Source organism: Triturus cristatus, chromosome 8, assembly GCF_964204655.1.
Source record: "Triturus cristatus chromosome 8, aTriCri1.1, whole genome shotgun sequence".
In the NCBI taxonomy this organism is placed as follows: domain Eukaryota; kingdom Metazoa; phylum Chordata; class Amphibia; order Caudata; family Salamandridae; genus Triturus; species Triturus cristatus.
In genome coordinates this window covers 1,128,315,867-1,128,336,351 of record NC_140591.1, presented here as the reverse complement: position 1 = coordinate 1,128,336,351, position 20,485 = coordinate 1,128,315,867, and the positions used below count along the sequence as shown (strand labels likewise).

The window sequence follows — 20,485 nt, the reverse complement described above, 5'->3', positions numbered from 1 at the left end:
GAGACAGGTATGCCAAAAATAGTGCAGAATATGCAATATTATAATCAAAGTAGCACTTAAGGTACCTTTAGTACGATGTGCCGTTCAAATCAATTCAGTTAGAGAAAATTCTCCTCATTACCTGCCTATGTGAATTGCAAGTCACATATGTCAAAACAAACCAAGTTGGCCAACACAAATATACCATACTCAAAGCCACAGTAAGCGTTACTAAACTACCTTACCAATCACAGGCATCAAAACCAACAGCAAGCGCCGCAGAAGGACACTTACCAATCACTTGGTGTCCAGATTCATCCTGCCAAGTTCTAAAATCGACCAAATGGTCACTGCACAGCGAATCAACAGAAGAGATCTCAGTCGAGGATCGGCGCCACCTGGATGGTCAGATCAGAAAGAAAGGAAAAACGCCGTGGTTGCCAAGACTCAGGTCTCATTGGGCAGCGATCGCGTCCACAGCGAGATTCCAATCCTTCGTCGCGACCAATCCTTTGGGCATCCGAGTCACCGATGAGCCCCAAGTTGGGCCGCCAATTGTGGAAAATAGGCCTCAGCTAGGCCTACCAGTGCAAGGGGTTCGCCCTTCTCTGCACAGAGTCCTCAGACTATTAGAAAGAAGTTGGCACAGAAACTGAAATAGAAAATACATAGTTTAATAAACCTTCATGAAGTGGAACCACATTCACCCAGCACCCTGTGGTGCTGAATGAAGGTAGCACACAGAGTAGAAGAACCATGGGTCTTTTGTACCCACACAGGGGCTCAGAAAAAGGACGGTACAAGCATACATGAGAAGAGTTACATACATAGATGGTCATACAGAAATGCACAGTCGACAGTAAAGGAGGAGCTAGCAGTTGCTGACTCTGGTAGAAACAACCTGATAGTTACAGACTAAAAACAGATGCATGGACAGTTAGATATTCCTGCGCATGTGCAGGGTAGCAGAGTCTAAGTATAGCCAGTCCTTTAAACAGAGCACAAGGGTAAACAAAATGGCTGCCAGAAATACAAAATGGATTCCACAAAATGTACAAGATAGCCTCTAAATACCAGATGGATTCTGCTAACGCTAATTTAATCGCAGCCAATTTACGACAAGTACGTTATTGCTAGTGAATGTAATCACAGCACCCAGTGTTTCTGTATTTATAGACATCAGAAACAACGTCATCTCTAGTATTACTGGTGACATTAAATATCACACCTATATAAAGGAAATAGGCTGCTAAGTGTGTTTTAGTCTACTGATCTGGAGCTCACTATGAGTGACCTGATTTCTGGTGAAAAAACCTGGGAATTTGTGTTTTCGTATTCATTTACAGATGTTTTCCCTCAAATTCTGCCATATTTTCAGCAGCAAACTTTGCTTGGTGACTTTACTTGCTTTTAGTGGACAAAGGGCTTAATTTACACCTTGACGAATGGAGTAGTTCAGATTGTGGAGGACATGACGTCCGCCATCCTGGGGGTTCTTCATCTGTCAAATTTAGAGATGACCACTGGCTCAGCGGTCATCTCTGTACCTTGACAGGAACCACTGTCACAGCAGTTCCATTCAATGTATAAAAAGTTTGATGGATGGCCTTCCACAGTTTTGACATCTGTCCACCATACTTTTATACCTTTTTTTATTTTTCAGAAACAAGCTTCCACGTTGGGAATTTGCTTCTGAAAAAAATAAAAAGTTAAATGTTTGGAGAACAGCCATCACAAAGGATAGTCGGAATTCACCACAAAACGTTTCGTACCTTAAAGGGAACAATCAAGTACCTTGATTGAACAGTGATTCCTATCAAAGTACAGAGATGACCACTGTGCTGGTGTTCATCTCTAAATTTGATGGACACAGTACCATCAGGATGGCAGATTTAATGTACTTTGCCACCCTGATGGACTGTGATCCATCCACCAAACTTTAAATTGACCCCTCAATGTATGATACTATGTGATCTTAGTAGGGAACTATAAGGCCTATAACCACATTGCTTTAGTGAAGCTTTATATAAATTTACAAATTTGTATTTCCGAGATCGCTTGTTAAACCTATTTGAATAGTCGTGCCTCTGCTTTATTTCACGGCCGTGTCCTACTTCATATATATCTAGGGTTTTCTCTTTAAAATCTGAAAATCTACTGTGTTAAATACCTAAGGCAATTTATGAAGGCCTTAGGATGTAGTGGTTCTGCTGAGTCTGGTTTGAATATGTTTTCAGGATCTTTCTGGACGGCTCCTGTCACAGCCCCTGGTCAGCGCGCTGCTACACCTTGACAGCACGATTAGGAGGGAATACGAGCCTCAGTAGCATTTAGCAGCAGTGGTTAGAGGGGGGCCCGGCCTCTTCCGATCAGTGATGGGCAAGGACGGGCCTGCCCTTGGCCCAGGCTTAGCCCGCACACGTCCCGTGCAGCGGGAGCCCACGAATCCCTTTATGCGCCCACGGACGCCGATGCAGGCAAAGAGTGGAAGTGGAGGAGCCTTGGGGCTGAAGTCCATGCCCCGGCTACGATCAAAGCAAGCGGTTAAGTGATAATGTATCTAAAAAGGCATGGACCGTACAGGTAAGAGCGGTTGGGGAGGGAGTCGACAGACGATGACGAAGTAAACTTAAATTTAAGAAAATTGAAACCACTTACCTTGAGCTGACAACACAAACAAGGACTAAATAAACATACGGACAACCCCCTAGGGGTCAAGTCAGAAACATAGAGGCGAGTCCTGACAAAATTACAGTATCGCACTGTGTCAATTAAGACACCTAACACAAAGAATGGAACAGAGATTGCCTTCTGGAATCCAGGATCCAAAGCCTGCACAAAAGGAACGCTGTTAATCACAGATTAATACAAAATAGTAAATTTACCAAAACACTAACACTTCAAGCAAAATACATGTGGAAGAACAGAGAGATGATTGCTCCTAAGGTAGCAGGAGTTAAGGCAGGAGAAACAGGAACACAAGCTGATAACTAGCAAGACTGCAGGGCAAAGTTGGAGACAGATCAGAGCAGGATAAACAAAAGGAACACAACAACTATAACTAGCAAGCAAAGTAACACAGTAGAGCAAGATGTCAAACTGATCAAGACAATCACAATAAGTCTAGGGTCCGTAACAAGCAATGCGTTAAGGAAGCAGGGTAAAGGTAAAGAATGAACATTACACTGGCAAACACAAGGAACCAAGGCATTGTAGAAAGTAAGAGACACTGAATGTGAAGTAACCAGAAAACAAAACAACAGAAAGCAAACATGACTGGGGGGCAGATACAGGAGTTAAGGACAAAACGTTGTGGGGTAAGCAGAAAGGACAAAGACATCAGAAACATAATAATACTTGGCAGACAGCAAATAAAAAAGATCATAAAAAAAGAACAATCTAGGAAGCAAAACAGATCGACAAGTCAAGAGCAGCAGCTGGCTACAGGCTGAAGGCAGCGAAGAGGAAAAAGAAAAATCACTGCAGGCATAGGAGAGATATGCAACAAGCTGGCAGTGGCAATTCAGGAACAGGATCAGCAAGCAATCAGGCAGGAGCTTGAAAAGAGATCTGGGAAACAGTGGTTCATCATGTAATGAGTTAACAAGGTATTTTAGGCACTGCCAGCATACAAGGTGTTCCAGAAAGCCTAGACAGTGTGAGCACAGGTTTGACTCATTTGATCGGGCTGCCAAACACTCACAGTTGCTCATAGGGATGGAAAACAATGTGTAGTGCTGAGGAATGACAAATCTAGTACTAATGGAAGCAATCCTCAGGGCTTGCTGCTGTTTTATAAATACTTAGCAATGCGAGATTTTTTGTTCATATTTACAAGAGTAGGTTCTTAACATCTATGCAAGACTGAAGGGACATGCATGCAAAAGTCATAGAGGGAATATGAATGAGTTGTGGTGATTGTTTCCAGGCTGCAGCAAGTCTGTGTATGGGTCATCCCAACGACAGTGAGAAGGAATCATAAGGTATGGATTGGAAATGCTACAGTGATATTGCCTTTGTAAGATGTTTGACACTGGGACAATTAGTCATGTCATACCAAACCCATGACCTAATTTATAGTTTTATATAGCACAAACATGACCCAAGAGGGTATTAGAGTGCTTTACAAATGGTCAAGGAGGAAGAAACAGGTAAGGCAAACAGTAACAAACAACAGCAATCGCGATAGCGGTACAGGATGTGGCAGTTCCGAAGTAGGGGGGTGGGGAACCACCTCAGGTCCAACAGATCATTCAAAAAACAAGGCCATAATGTCAAGAAATGAACATGGGTGTAATCACTGTGCCTTATCAGGGTCTGAAGTGTAGAGATCATGAGAGCTAAAGCAGAACTTTGTTCATCAATAGCACTTTCACTTCTTTTTTGAATGATGAAGTTGAAGGGTTCACTCGGATTTCAGGGGGTAGAGGATTTTAAATTCTCGGGGCAATGCCTGAAAGGCTTGTTTGAAAGTTTTCTTTTTATTAAATTTCTGTAGTTTCAACAGGAAGGAAGTGGTACTTCTTGAGGTTCTGCCACCTCCAAACAGCTCCAGTTTTTCTGCAATGTACCTCAGGGTGTTGGAGTGTATGGCTTTGTGGGTCATGCAGGCAATTTTTAAGTGAATCCTTGCCCCATATGGGAGCCAGTTTAAAGATTTCAGATCAGGCGTGATGTTGTTATTTTGTTTAGATCCTGTGATGAGCTTTGCAGCAGAGCTAAGGGAGGCCCTTATTGGAGCCAACTTCAATCTAGGTAGGCTGCAAAGAGTAACATTTTCACAGTTCAACCTGGAAATCAGTAGGTTTTGAACAGCTAACTTGAAGTCATCAAGGGGGAGGAAGGGTTACATTTTCTTTTAGATGCTCATTGGGAAGTTCAATCTTCTGGTAGCTGTACAGATTTGCTCATGCATGTCCACTTTTAGTGTTATTTCAAGTGATTTCATGGAATCAATAAAGTGAGGTATGCAATTAAGAGATGTTAAATGTTTCATCCATTCAGCGATATCGGGTGATTGGGTGATGCGATAAACAGGAAGACCATTTTCAGAGCATTTAGTTTGACGTGGTTGCAGGTCCTGAAAGTTCAGCCATCTCGAGCGGGGGTAGTGCTGATGTGTGATGAAACCGGAAGGTGCTCCAATGCTGTCCGTAAGTCGCTTTCATTCTTTTCTGTCTTTTCCAGGAAGAAGCTGGCTAGTTCCTTGTAGTTAGGCTGCAGACTAGGCCTGAGTGAAGGGTTGGGTTGCCTGTGAGATTGAAGTTTGACAAGTTAGACCAGTTTTTGGGTCAATTTCTGGCTTCATCAAGTAAGTTCACTTTTGAGCTACGTATGCATTTGTTATAAATGCTCCTCAGAGATCTCAGGTGCTTGAGGCGTTTGAGGGACAAAGAGAATCTCCACAATCGTTCATCTAGTTTCAGATTGTGTCTTTCAGCATTTAGGCTACCATTCTTCCAAGGTTCGGAGTCTTTGGTGTACGTTCTTTTTAATCGGAAGGGAGTAATTGAGTCTAGAATGTTCAACATGGAATTGCAGTGATCAGTAAGGTCCTAGTCATCTGACATGTCATCAAGAGGGGGTAGGATGTAACTGCTAAGAGACGTCAGTTCATTCATTTTTATGTTTCATATGCTCCTTTTCCAGTGTCTGTTTTTTTTTATTTGACCCTTTTTTTAGGCCACCGATTCTGTAATGAGGAAGGTGATACGGTGGTGGTCTTTCCAGTCACAAGGGCCAATAGATTCAAGTTGAATGGAATTGGCCTTAGCATTGATTAGATCCAAGGTCGCACCCAAGTTGTGGGTGGGACTTTCCCAGATTTGAATCAGGTTATGGTCTGCTAGGAAAGTTTTTAGGATGTTCACTGCCTGGTCATTTGGGTCAATCAGTGGAGGTTGAAGTCAGCAAGGAAGATCTGGGCACAATGTTATCCTGAGTTGGTTGTGATTTTTCCCATACTTTGTTCAATGAATGGGAGGTTATCACTTGAGGTTGGTAGAACACATGCAATTTGCATAGAGACCTGTCTTTACTCACAATATTAATGCATAGGTATTCACAGGAGGATAGAGTGACGTGTTGTGCCTATTTCACCAAGAGACAGTTGCGGTGTATGCAGGCGATATCTCCACCTGATCTGTTCGATCTATCTGATCTAGCGATGTCTTAGCTAGGTGGTACTAGTATGTCAAGTATTGGTGTAGAGTAGTAATTTAGCCATGTTTCAGTCAGGACTAAGAGGACAAATTTGTGTACAAGGATGAAGTCGGCCATGTCCACCACGTGTTTAGATGCCCATCTGCAATTTCGGAGTTTTATATAGCGCTAACTTGACCTGGTATCGGGTATCAGAGCGCTTTACATAGCACCAGTTGCGTTACATTAGGACACATTCTTTTTTTTTGTTAGGCACGGAGAGATTAAGTGATTTGCCCAAAATCACAGGATGTTCAGCGTCATTGCTGAGACTCAAACCCAGTTCCCCAGATTCGAGGTCGACCGCCCTAGCCGTTAGGCCAACTCCTCTATTTGAGTAGCAAACATTTCAAGTGGGGTATGGTGTCAACTGAGGTAACCTGTGTGACGGGAATTTGCTGAAGGTTGGCATTGTTATTGGCTCTGGGATTGAGCCTAGGTTCTTTGTGTGGGCACACAGGAATTGTTTGGATTTGACCCAAGTTTTCTGGGATATCATAGTGTATGGACTTATTTGAGAGGAGGAGGAAGTGAATGTCCTTGTCGGATAGAGGATCTTTCATCGTGATGGGCTGGCTTAAGGTGTTGGGGTAGGGCATGGTTCTCCAATTCAAGTGAGAAGATGCCAGGGTTGCTGGGATCCCGTTGGATGGTGGTGTTGGGGTGATGGCCACCTAAAGTGGTAGTTATTGGATTAGGAGTGGGAGTGTTTATTCTTTCCTGGAGCCCTGATGGGCACCTATAATTTGCCAGCTCGGAGGTGATGGTTATTAACCTTTGTAGGTCTGCCTTAGGTTGTTGCAGGTCAAGAGTAGTCTCACTAAGTCAAGTGGGCTGTGGGAACATTGTTTGGGTCAGGGGGCCAGGAGGTGAGAGGGTGGCCCAGCCTGTGGTGCTAGAGTGCTGTTGAACTGGGAGAACCGCAGGGTGGGTTGGAGATGGAGTTAGGCTTGAGGGGAGGAGGTGTAGAGCTAGTGAGTTGGCTGATTAGAAGTGCTGGGGACAGATAAGCCATGTTGATAGTCGTGTTTGTAAGTATCATGGTTTGGTCCATAGAGAGTGGCAAAGATTCAGAAGTAGTGTCCACAAGAGTGTGTTCGGAGGTCAAGGGTAGAATCGGGGGTGAAGGTGTTAGTGTCAAAGTTATGTGTCTCAGTTATCGCTGCTCTAGAGGTGCAGTGTGGGCTTAGTCTATTATGGTGACTCTAGTAGGGGGACTCAGGCTCCCGGGTAGTGGTGGAGAGTTGATATTGGGTAAACGGATCGCCAAGGAAGGTGGAGGGGAAAGGGGTGGAGGTCTTAATGTGGTGAGGATAGGGGAGGACACAAGTTGAGGTTCCTGTAGGTTGTCTGAATATCTCAGACAAGCTTGGGGTGGGGAGGATTCCTTATTAGTCACAGAGTTTTTGATGAGAGAAAAAATGTCATTTAGTACTTCTAGGTTGCGGTCAGATGATTGGATGCGGATAATCCCAATGCTATACAGGAAGATGGTTGCCTGTGCTCCGCAAGCGAGGGAGGGAGCTACCGAGAGTCTTAGTCTATGTGGGGTTTTATTGGATGCAGTGATCTGGAGCAGTGAGTCTAGGGATTTCCTTCTGGGTGCTCTTCTTTTAGTGAAGAAGATAAAATCACAAATAGTAGCTCCTTTTTCATGCAGAAGTAAGGGTCAGAAATTAGGTTTTCTGGGTAAGATTTAAGAAGCCTGTGTTCAAAGTTCTTGGATGCATTTTTTGTTAGATTAGGAGTTTTTTTGATAGTGTAAGCATTGCTGCCCCCTGATATTAGTTTGGTGGCTTATGATCTTCGAGAGTTAGGATCCATAACTGAGAGAACAATAGAACCAGAGAGATAAGAGTGGAGGGACAGGAAGTATGTAACGCTCCTGTGGGGAGGAAGGAGAGGTGGAGATGAGAAAGGGGTAAGGTCAGTTGGGGAACAAAGAGCTGAGGCAAATCATGGTATAGATAGAAGTATGATTCATGGCTCTATTTTAGAATAGCCACCCTTTTATCAGCATCGTGACAAAGGTTGTCCAGAGAGATGAGTTTTCTCTTTCAGTTTCACGTTTCCCACAGGATAGCATTGTGGGACTCTTTATACTTGATGGAAATTAGCTTTCCTGAAAGGGAAGGGGGACCAACTAAAATTACTTAACTGACAGAGTAGTGAAACTGTTACAATCAAACCTAACAACTGTGTGATAGCTAAGCAAGGTTGAACCCGGATTTGTGAGAGGATAGGGATGTTGTGGTAATCAATGAACTAAGATGGAGGGATGAGGGGTGTGTAGAGAAAGGCTTGAACACTCCCTAATCCATCACGTCAGGGATACCCAAGAGATTAGGAAACAACATTATTATGGCTGTCTTGAGACTGAGTTATCTATGACCTTTACAAAGTTCTGGTACAAATAAAAAAATAATTTACTTCATCTGCTCAGTTCTTGATAATTTTACATTCTCTGTGCATTACCCAGGATTCATCTTTCCTTATACCTTTATTCCTGCATTATATTACTTGACTTTGTTAATATATCATCACATCTGTTATTTGGCAATTACAGATCATTAAGTCACACTTGAGGTACTAATAATAAACTGTCCCTTCCCCTTGGCGGCAGCCACTTTTCACATGCAAAGAAATAACATGATGCTTTGGCTATAAAAGGGACTGATGTGGTTGTGATGATTTGTGATGACATCTTAAGGAGATCAATGTTGGAACTTCTATATTAATGTTCCTTTGATGAAGGGTCCCACACTCTCTTTTTCCAGTATTTTGTGACGCGATGCTGTGGGCAGGTACTCTGATGACCTGAAGGTGGCTACATTCCAAGGTCGGTATACACTTCATAGAAGTATAGTATCATTCCTACCAGTCATATGTTTTAGCCACAAGCCAGTCAGTGGCGTAATGCAAAAATATGAGACCCCCTGCAAATATGATGAGGGACCCCTCAAGACTCATGTTTCTCACAGAGATTCATTAGCATTGTCTTCAGTTGGGTGTCCCTGAATCGTTGGAGGCCCCCTGCACTGCAGGGGCTGCAGGGGTTGCGTTACACCACTGTAGCCAGTCTAAGGACGTGAAAGCACACGGCTAGCCCATCACCATTGCTCACAGAAGTTTAAACACATCTGCTTTGGTCCTGGGCATCCTTCGATCAGTTCAAATATCTCTGGTCCTACAAAAATCTCTTGTGATATGTTGGCTCACCCTAGACATCCTTCTACTTGGCTCTCTGGCTTCCTTCCTGCACTTCTAAGCGATCCAGCCAGCCAAGTCACTGGCTGCATAGTTCTTTACCCCTCTCTACAGACAACACCACATGGGCCCTGCTAGTCTTCTTTGGCACTTTTATCCTATCACAAGTACTTTATGATTTCATCTCTCATGTGAGTTCGTCCAAAATCCAGTGGGACTTCATCTGAAAATACCCGTTCTTGCAAGTTCTCAGGATTAAGCTTAGCCGCTCTATAGAGACGAGCAGTGGCAACCAGAGAATGCAATGTATGCCATAGGAGACACAGGAGTACACACTCATACTGGGGGGCAGATTTACGAGATTGTCACGCAGCGCAGCAAGTAACCTTGCTGCGCTGCACAGCATGACAGGGAAATGACAGGAGTGTGCCATATTTAAGTCAATATGGGGCATTCCTGCCATTTGCCCTGTGCTGGCGCCCTTTTGGCAGTCTAGCGTCAACACAGGCGCCCTTGCACCATGGTGCATGGGTGCCTCTGTTGCATGCAGGATTGTTTTTGTGCAGGAAGGGGCACCTTCCTGCACAAAAACAATCCTGAAACGCTAATTCTTCCATCTATGTGTGCTGCAGAATGCAACACACATAGAAAGAGTAAGTAACAAGGAGGAATAAAGATATTTCTCTTTGTTACGCCTCTCCTGGGAAGGCGTAACGTTTTGGTGCAAGCCAGGTTGGATTTGTAACTTGCTCAGAGTTGATGCTGGTCTTTTCTAGCTCTATGCAGATGCATTTATGTGATCCTCTCTTTTCAAGATGCCACATATATGTTGGTGATGAGTTCCAGTTAACAAATACCAATCTTGGGCTATGTTACCTATTTGTATTTGGTTCATTCATGTGTTGTAAATATTTCTTCACATGATCACTAGTAGCTGTGCTACCTTATTACATACACCAGCCATTTGAGACCATTTTTTCTATATTTAGACCTGATGTTTTGATATTATCTACATTTTACAAGGATTTTAGTTTGTGCTTTAAAATCCCTTTATTGCACTGAGCATACACAAAAAGGTTACAGGTGTGTACAAGATCGTGCCCTTGTAATATGCAAACCATGTAAAGATTGCGGTGATATATTGCTGCCTGACCATCTGTCAAACATGCTTTAACCTAATGCATATCATACTTGAAAAACATCTACAATTCCACTGCCACATGTGAATTAAAAATTGTGTCTGATGTACGAGCAGAGATGGATGATGCTCATAGCAATAGGAGACACATTATGTAGAAGTCCAACTGCTTCCTGGTCGTCCAGCTTAAGGTATGCAATCCACTACAGTGTAATTTAAGATATGTATTTGTATTTTCAGGATACTCAATCAAGTTCAAAAGTTGAGGAACGCGTCAAGGCGCTCGAACGAGGGGTCTCTCTTCCAAATAGAAGCCGAACATCGTCAGAGTCCTCCAGCGGTTCCCATCCATCCTCCCAAACAGTCACAACAGAGGGGGCATGTGCGTGATCAATATGTGTGCTTTTCCTAGTCATCATTTGCAATGTGTCTCTGGTCAGTCAACTCGTAGTCTTTCAAGACTGCATCACCTGTATGTTGTTCACTGGCCTATGTGAAATATGTTGATGTCAAGATCACTGGTAGGATATTTACAACAGTAGAATCATCATCTGATTTGGTGCTAATGGTGCCCGGGTTGGAATCCATAGCAAATAGGTAGAGAACTTCAAAGAAATCGATGCATGATGAGATTTGCCTATGTCTCTAGTTCTCTTGTCTAGTTCCAGAGATTGTCAGATTTAGGGGCTAATTTACAAGCACTTGCGCCGCCGGTGCGTCACTTTTTATATGATAAAAAGTGACGCAGCGACCGCGCAAGGGCTTGTAAATAAGCCCCTTAGAACGGTCATCAGAGTGTAAAGTAACAAATAAAGGGGCTTATTTACAAGCCATTTGCGCCGCCGGTGTGTCATTTGATCAAAAGTGACGCACCGGCAGCACAAGCCCCTTGTAAATAAGCCCCGTAGAATCGTCATCAGAGTGTAAAGTAACAAATAAAGGGGCTTATTTACAAGCACTTTGCGCCGCCGGTGCAGTCACTTTTTATGTGATAAATGTGACGCACGGTGGCGCAGGGGGCTTGTAAATAAGCCCCGTAGAATCGTCATCAGCGTGTAAAGCAATAAATAAAGCGCCTTATTTACAAGCCCCTTGCGCCGCCGGTGCATCACTTTTTATGTGTTAAAAGTGACGCACCGGCTGCACAAGCCCCTTGTGCTGCCGGGGCGTCACTTTTTAAGTGAAACCTCCAAAGATTGTATGGAAAACAAAGGAAACAAGCAAAACAAAACCCTGTCAGTGATTTATCCTATGAGCTAAAACATCTGGAATCTGAAAAGAAAAAATCTAATTGACCTTTTATCCAACTGCACTATGGTAGAAAAGTAAGGGAAACGATTGAATTGCACTGAAAGAGCAAAGACTCTAAAAAAAACCCTGTGTCAATCATTGCAGAAAACGTGTTTGTCTAAAGAGCAGTACTTTCAGAGAGTACATGCCTTTGGTCTCCGAGACCTACATGTGTAATGTGTTTTTAGAGTACATGCACCTCTCAGAATGAGCTGCGAAGTCCATGGAGCATTTGTGAAACACCTGACTATTCATGGGTGTTTTCCAATAGAGTTTCCTTATCTTCAACTTTGAATCAGGTTATGCCCGCATCCTGTTGTGCACACCACTACTGTCTACAAAGGGAGGAGAAAAGAAACAATGACTAATTTTACTCTAAAGCCAGAGTGCAAATTCATCAGATTCTTAAAAGATACGTTTAGGTTAATCCTTGAACTCGTCTTGATTTATAGTAAATCTTCCCTTCCAGAGGGGTAAACCTTTTTTTCTTTTGACAACATATAAGTGAAATATTATTATTAAAAAGTGTGACTTTTCAATGTATTCTGTTTTTCCAGCCACTCCATTAAAGAAGGCGAACGAACCCTGTGTGCCATCCTTTCCAAGAACTCCCAGCATGCAAGAGGATTTACCCTTGCAAAGGCTGAGCCAGTCTTTCTCGGTTCAGGTTTGTTTTCAAGTTATCCATGTAACATGGTCCAATATTGTTAATCTAGGAGCTCTGGTAACCTCACAGACTACGAGGCCAAAGGCCAAGTGGTTTGTAAATGTCACTAGAGCCCTGAGATGGTAATATAGCACCGTAGCACTCGTTAGCCTTTCTGTATTTTTATGTTGCATGTTTATTTTGGGGTAGTTATCTTGAAAAGTTTTTTTTTCGGAAGTACAACTAACAAGGGGCAGTCATTGGAATATGTAGGTTTCCTTTTCATAAATAAATTGTTGAAAAAAGAAAGGAGAATAGTGAGAGTTGGTGGATTCATGAGAGTCTGTGGCTGCAGCTTTGTATTATTGATTCACAACATTTGCCACATAATTTGTAGAATTTACAAAACGTTTTGTTTCCAATTTAGATAGGTGAAAATAATACCGTCATAGAATGAAGAACATGGTTTGCATTTTTTGCTGCATAATTTAGATAGCCTTGCTGAATAATTTAGATAACCTCACTGCATAATCCTAGAGGACCCTGACAGTGATGAAGTGCATAGTCCGAATGACCACCAACAGTGGTACATTAACTTCAGGTTTATTCACAAATAAAGTTGATGGCAGGGACAGCATTGGATTGTGACTGCTCTTTAAAGAAACCACCTGTGTCCTGTCAATGATCCAGGAGAAAGATCGAAGTACTTCCAATGGCTCGTTTGCACTCAGATGAGCTGTCTCGTAGACTCTGCAGAGTGTTGTGGGGGCTGTAATAATCTATCTATCTATCTATCTATCTATCTATCTATCTATCTATCTATCTATCTATCTATCTATCTATCTATCTATCTATCTATCTATCTATGCAGTGGCATACAAAGAGTTGCGTACAGTGTTGTGTAGTGGACTAGACTATCGTGTTGAAAAGTGGCATACAGTGTAGTAGAATGGCGTTGCTTAGAGTATAGTGGTGTGTGAAAAAGTGGAGCTGCGTAGAGTGGATTGTATAGTAGCGTAGAGTGAGGTAAAGTCTCGTACAATGTAGTAGAGTCCAGTGGAGTGTTGTAAAAGAGTGTGGAGTAAAGTACAATAAAGTATATTGTGAAAGTGTCTTAGATTAGAGTAGCATGGAGTAGAATGTACTGGTGTAACGTAGGTAGTAAACTTATAAATTGGAGTGGTGTCTCGTACAGTAGAGTGGATTGCTGTGTCACATAGAAAAGTGTTGTATACTGGAATTGAAGTATACGTGCATAGAGTGGAGTGTAGAGTTGGATATTAGAGTGTACGGGGATATAGTTGAGTAGAATGTCGTAGAGTGCCATGAAGTGTGGTAGACTTTTATAGAGTGGAGTTATATAGAGTGGAGGAGAGTGTCATATAGTGGAGCAGCATAGGGTGGAGTGGCGTACACTGTAGTGGCATAGAGCGGATTACTGTAAAGTGGAGTAGCATACAGTGGAGTAGCATACAGTGGAATAGCGTACAGTGGAATACTGTAAAGTGAAGTGTAGAAGAGTGGAGTGGCATGGAGTGGAGCAGCATAAAGTGGAGTGGTGTGCAGTGGAGTGTGGTAGAGTGGAGTAGGGTACAGGTGATTCGTGTAGAGTGAAGTGGTATAGATTGAAGTGGTGTGGTGTAGAGTTGAGGAAACTGTTATAAATTGAAGTGGTGTCTCATACAGTAGAATGAAGTGCTGTGTCGTACAGTGTTGGAAACTGTTGTACAGTCATAGTGTGGAGTAGAGTGTTGTACAATCGAGTGTATGGGCATAGAGTTGAGTGCACATTGGGACTGTGGAGTGTACGGGGATAGAGAGGAGTAGAGTCTAGTAAAGTGGCATAGAGCGTAGTAAAGTTTTGTAAAGTGGAGGAGAGTACACTGGAGTGGCGTAAAGCGTAGAGTTGAGTATCGAGTGGAGTACCATAGACTTAAGTGACATACAGGGAAGTGGTGCAGAGTGTAATAACGTATAGTGTAGTAGCATAGAGTGGAGTGGCATGCAGTAAAGTGGTGTAGACTGGAGTGGTGTATGGTGGGGTGGGGTAGAGTGTAATAGCGTACAGTGGAGTGGTGTACAGTGGAGTGGGATATAGTGGAATACCAACAGTAGTTGGGCAAAGATTGAAGTTGCATACAGTGTCATAGAGTGGAGTGGCTTACAGTAGAATCACGTTGAGTGAAGTACAATGGAGTGGCATAGAGTAGTATAGCGTAGAGTGGACTGGCGTACAGTGGAGTAGTGTAGGCTGGAGTGATGTACAGTAGAGTGGGGTAGAGTGAAATACCATATAGTGGAGTGACATAGAGTGGAGTAGCATATAGTGGTATAGCAGAAAGTGGAGGGGTGTACAGTAGAGTGGCATAGACTGGAATAAGGTTTAGTGGAGTAGCATAACTATAACCTGTGCCCTATGTGCACTATAACTCGACCCCAACTATGCACAGTTTTCTCAGCAATAATTTCACTGCAAATGTTGCAGTGATATTATCAATGATATCATAGAAGATGTCATAGCTGATGTACTATTTGGGGTACTTAGCAGTGCGTGGCAAAGGAGCAAATTATAGTTAGCTTAGGGCACAAGTTATAGTTACTTGAGATCACTATAGCTGCTGAATTGCTATGGTTTTGTGTGTCTAAAATCTAAACCTAACTATAACGTCCCTGTAACCTTTATTTTTTTTCGTGGATTTCTAAGTTTTTTTTTACTGCTGTTTTCTAACTACAACGTTCCTGTAACCCTTGCTTTTGTCAGTGAATTTCTAGGTTTTTTTTTTACGGAAAGTAATATTTAATTCTCTTCCAGGGGATCCTCATCAAAGTCATAAGCACTGAATATTCCCGCCCATGTGCGGGGACCCCGGAAATAATAAAATCATATATGTAAAAAACATACATATATACAGCTCTGTATATGTATAAACATATATTATTTTTTCCAAGCAAATGCAGCCCCTAAAAACGAAGGCTAGGCAATGTATAAATACACATCCAATAATACATATAGGTATAATAAAACACCTAAATCTCTTTTTTTTTTTTTTTTTTTATGAGGTAAACACTCATGAGAAAGCAAAAAAGAGAAAACTGTGGGAAACACAGATCTGCAACACATTGCTAGCCTGCAGGCTGCATTGCAATACAATACCATAGAGACTGAAAAGCCGTGTATAGGTAAAAACTGGCACCGTGCCTTTAAGGCAGCCCTGGCTTCCATATCCCATCATGCCTCAGGGGTGACAGTTAGGTCAGTTGTTCTTTCCGGCTCCTTCAGTCAGGACCCTGGAATTCAGCTCTCTTCTTTTTGGCTTTTTAGTCAAGAATTATTTGCAGTTATAGTGATTTTTTGAACTTCCTCTTATTAATATCTGGGAAGAAGTCAGTATCCTGTATTTTTCTGACTGATTTTCTGCAATTTTTGTCAGAAAAATGCCTTCTTTATTTATCCCATGTCCATCTTGTGGGAAAAAGAAGGCTTCTTCAGACACACATGGCGTGTGTATTGTCTGCCTGCCGGATTCTCACTCTCCAGCAACATGTCATCGTTGTAAAGACCTTTCTAAAATTACTTTAAAGGAGAGAGAGAGGATTAGACTCTACGGCTTGTCAGAACGGTCGACGTCGAGGCAGCTGGTCCCTGTTTGCTCCCCATCGGCGTCGGGCGGCGTCGAAGACTCCAGCGGCGGGATCGTCGCTGAGAGGTGAGGAGTCCAGGGGTAGTCATGCTGCAAAGAGAAAATCGTCGTCGACTTTACATACAGCGGCGAAGCGGATGCGTTCGTCGTCGACGACTTCGACGTCAAAGAGATCGGCGTCGAAGGATCGCCGTCACAGATCGACGTCGGAGAGGCATCTTTCGACGTCAAGGGAAGTTCGATCGTCGTCGAAACATCGTTCGACGTCGAAGGAACATCATTCGACGTCGAGGAATGTGAGAGAACAGCCGACGTCGCAAGAGATTCGTAGGCGTTCGACGTCGAGACCAAGATCAAGACCATGAAAGCCGTGGGGCTTGAAAAGAGGAAAGAGTTTCGACGCCGCAGGGGAAATGACAGGTGTAACTACCAACAGAGGGTTCAAACCCCTCAGTGGCAGAAGAACCAGGACCAGCAAGGTCAAAAGAAGCAGCAGTACCAGTCCCGCAGACCATCCAGGGGACGCGGTAACAACAGGCAGTCAAACGCTGGAAACAAGGCTCCAGGGAAGCAATGAGGAACCGCTTCCTCCGATGCTGTCCACCGCTCCGGTGGGAGGAAGTGTTGTGCATCATCTTCCAGAGTGGCAATCCATCACAAAGGACAAGTGGGTTCTCAATATACTGCGGCATGGGTACTCGCTTCGTTTCCGAAGCCACCCTCCATCGATTCCTCCTGTTCATTCGGCCCAGCATCTAACGCAGCTCAGAGAAGAGGTGGCGTCTCTTCTGCTCAAATCTGCAATAGAAAAAGTACCCAAAAACCAAAGAGGAAAGGGAGTTTACTCCAGATACTTTCTGATTCAAAAAAGGAGTGGGAAGGTAGAGTTCAGACCCATTTTGGACCTACGGATACTGAACAAACATATAAGAAAGGAAAAATTTCGCATGCTGGCGCTCCACCAAATATATCCTCATCTCCGGTTGGGCGATTGGATGTGTTCGCTGGACCTTCAGGACGCATATTTCCATATTCCCATCCAACGGAATCATCGGAAATTTCTCAGGTTTGCGGTGGGGAACTCTCACTATCAGTTCAAGGTTCTTCCATTTGGCCTGAAGTCAGCTCCTCGAGTATTCACAAAATGTGTGGCAGTAGTAGCGGCTGCTCTGAGGCGGGCAGGAGTCTTCGTCTACCCCTACCTAGACGACTGGCTAATAAAGGGTTCATCGCCTCAGAGTGTTCGATCGCAGCTGTCGCTCTGCCTGAACTTATGTCGCAAGTTGGGTCTCAGAGTGAATGTCAAAAAGTCCAATTTTTCACCAACACAGAGGATCCACTACCTGGGTGCAACTATAGACTCCGTAGTAGGAAAAGTGTTTCCTTCGGAGGAAAGACAGTCATCCATTATCCTCAAAGGCAGGCAGATTCTATCCAACAATCTGTCGTCGGCAAGACAAATCTCTTCTCTGCTAGGGGCCATGGCATCCTGCATTTTCCTAGTGCCCAATGCCAGGCTAAGGATGCGTCCTCTACAGCAAGATCTCGAGGACAAATGGGATCAAAGGAACTCACTGTGGGAAGAAAAGGTTTACCTTTCCTCAGCGGCCAGGCAGTCAGTCAAGTGGTGGCTGAAGCCACTGAATCTACAAGTGGGGATCCCTTTCCATCAAGAACCCCCAACTCAGACCTTAATCACCAACGCATCCCTTCAAGGCTGGGGTGCGCATTTCGGGTCTCTGCAAACTCAGGGGCGGTGGTCCAGCAGCGAGCAGTTGTACCACATCAACATGCTGGAGCTCAGGGCAGTCCACCTAGCCCTCAAAGCGTTCCTGCCTGCGATCACGACGAGTACCATTCTAGTACAGACGGACAATACCACCACAATATACTACCTGAACAAGCAGGGGGGTACTCGATCCAGGACGCTCTCGCTGGAAGCTCAGTCTCTGTGGCACTGGATCCTAGCAAGGAACATCTCATTGAAAGTGGTGCACCTACCAGGAGAACTCAACGTGCAAGCGGACTCGCTCAGTCGTCATTTTCAAGAACCAGAGGACTGGGTACTAAACGACGAGGTGTTAGAAGACATCTTCGGGGAATGGGGGCGTCCGCAAGTGGACCTCTTCGCGGACGAGCACAACACAAAATGCCGAGGCTTCGCCTCAAGATTCCATCGACCAGGATCCCTAGGGAATGCCCTTTTGATAAATTGGTCAATGACATTTGTGTACGCTTTTCCGCCTCTCCCACTAATCCCCAAGGTGGTGACCAAGCTGCAGAATTCATCTGCCAAGATGATCCTCATAGCACCGGACTGGCCGAGGCAGTGGTGGTACACGGATCTCCTGCACATGTCGATCCGCCCCCACAAACGACTGCCGTGCAGACCGGACTTGTTATCCAAGATGCAGGGGAAGATTTACAATCCCAGCCTTCCCTCGCTGAGCTTAACAGCATGGCTCCTGAAGTCCTCCAGTATGGACATTTGAACCTCCCTCAAGAGTGTATGTCCATACTTAAGGAAGCCAGGAGGCCTTCGACAAGACATTCCTACTTTTGTAAGTGGAAAAGATTTTACATTTGGTGTGCTCAGCATCATTACGATCCAACAAAATGCCAGGAGGATGTAATTTTGCCCTATCTTCTTCATTTAGCAAGGGCAGGGTTGAAATTTTCATCCATAAAGGTTCACCTAGCAGCCATAACAGCATACAGGCGTTCGCCATCGCAGCAGTCATTTTTTAAGTTACAGGTGGTGAAGGATTTCTTGCAAGGTCTCAAGAAAGTCTATCCCCCTGTTAGACCTCCCTCTCCCTCTTGGGAGCTAAACTTGGTTCTTTCAAGGCTCATGGGTTCTCCCTTTGAGCCTATTCATAAGGCTAGCCTACAGCACCTCACATGGAAGACAGCCTTTTTAATAGCCATCACTTCAGCACGGAGGGTCAGTGAGATACAGGCCCTCTGTTCTAAAGAACCCTACACTACGTTTCATCTCAATAGGGTAGTGATGAGGACTCATCCTTCATTCCTGCCTAAGGTGGTATCGGACTTTCATGTAAATCAAGCCATCTCCTTGCCAACCTTTTTTCCCAACCCCTCCTCTCCGGCAGAGAGGGCGTTGCATTCTTTAGATGTCAAAAGGGTCCTAAAATTCTATCTAGATAGGACTAAGAATGTTAGGAAATCTGATCAACTGTTTGTGAACTACGGAGTTGTCCGTATGGGCTTTGCTGCTTCCAAACGTTCCATTGCTAGGTGGATTGTTTCAAGTATTACATTGGCCTACCAACTGGCTCAAAAACCATTGGAGGCGCGCCCTAGAGCACACTCTACAAGAGGAAAAGCGGCTACCGCTGCTTTTCTCAATAATGTCCCACTCTCCGAGATCTGCAAGGCAGCCACTTGGAGATCTGTCCACACCTTTACCAGGCACTATTGTCTGGATTCGGACACCAGAGCAGACACTCAAGTAGGACAAGCCTCCTTGAGGAATCTGTTCCATACATAATCAGTTTTCATGATCTTCTTATTCCATGTGTGGTACAACCTTTTTTTTCATTTGCCTGCAGGTGGAAGGTGAGCTTGCTACTCTATTCAGTGCTTATGACTATTGATGAGGATCCCCTGGAAGAGAAGGGTAAGTTACTTACCTGTAATTCTAGTTCTCTTCCAGGGGTATCCTCATCAAAGTCATAAGCAACCCACCCACCTCCCCAGGCAAATGAGAAGAAGTGTATTATTCATTATGGAAAGGATATATCTTTGTGTTTAGGACTACGGTCCCGCAAAGAACAACTGACCTAACTGTCACCCCTGAGGCATGATGGGATATGGAAGCCAGGGCTGCCTTAAAGGCACGGTGCCAGTTTTTACCTATACAGGGCTTTTCAGTCTCTATGGTATTGTATTGCAATGCAGCCTGCAGGCTAGCAATGTGTTGTAGATCTGTGTTTCCCACAGTTTTCTTTTTTGCTTTCTCATGAGTGTTTACCTCATTTAAAAAAAAAAAAGAGATTTAGGTGTTTTATTATACCTATATGTATTATTGGATGTGTATTTATACATTGCCTAGCCTTCTTTTTTAGGGGCTGCATTTGCGTGGAAAAAATAATATATGTTTATACATATACAGAGCTGTATATATGTATGTTTTTTACATATATGATTTTATTATTTCCGGGGTCCCCGCACATGGGCGGGAATATTCAGTGCTTATGACTTTGATGAGGATACCCCTGGAAGAGACCTAGAATTACAGGTAAGTAACTTACCCTTACCATACATTAATCCAACTGCTGGCGCGTTTGGTGCAGCGGGGGGGTTGGCCACAAGGCCTGGGCTGTGGCCAATCCCCCGCATGCTGTATAGATGTGTGAGTGG

The 20,485-nt window shown here is 43.9% G+C and overlaps 1 protein-coding gene across 2 annotated transcripts in view; it reads left to right on the top strand.

Annotated features, from left to right (window-relative positions):
• NPAS2 (neuronal PAS domain protein 2) overlaps window positions 1-20,485 on the top strand; it is a 491,193-nt gene that overhangs the window by 392,867 nt on the left and 77,841 nt on the right. For both annotated transcript variants that reach the window (XM_085622764.1, XM_085622765.1), the window contains exons 13-14: window positions 10,766-10,907; window positions 12,373-12,482. In XM_085622764.1, the coding sequence (XP_085478890.1) occupies window positions 10,766-10,907; window positions 12,373-12,482 (252 nt within the window). The remainder of the gene's footprint in view (window positions 1-10,765; window positions 10,908-12,372; window positions 12,483-20,485) is intronic.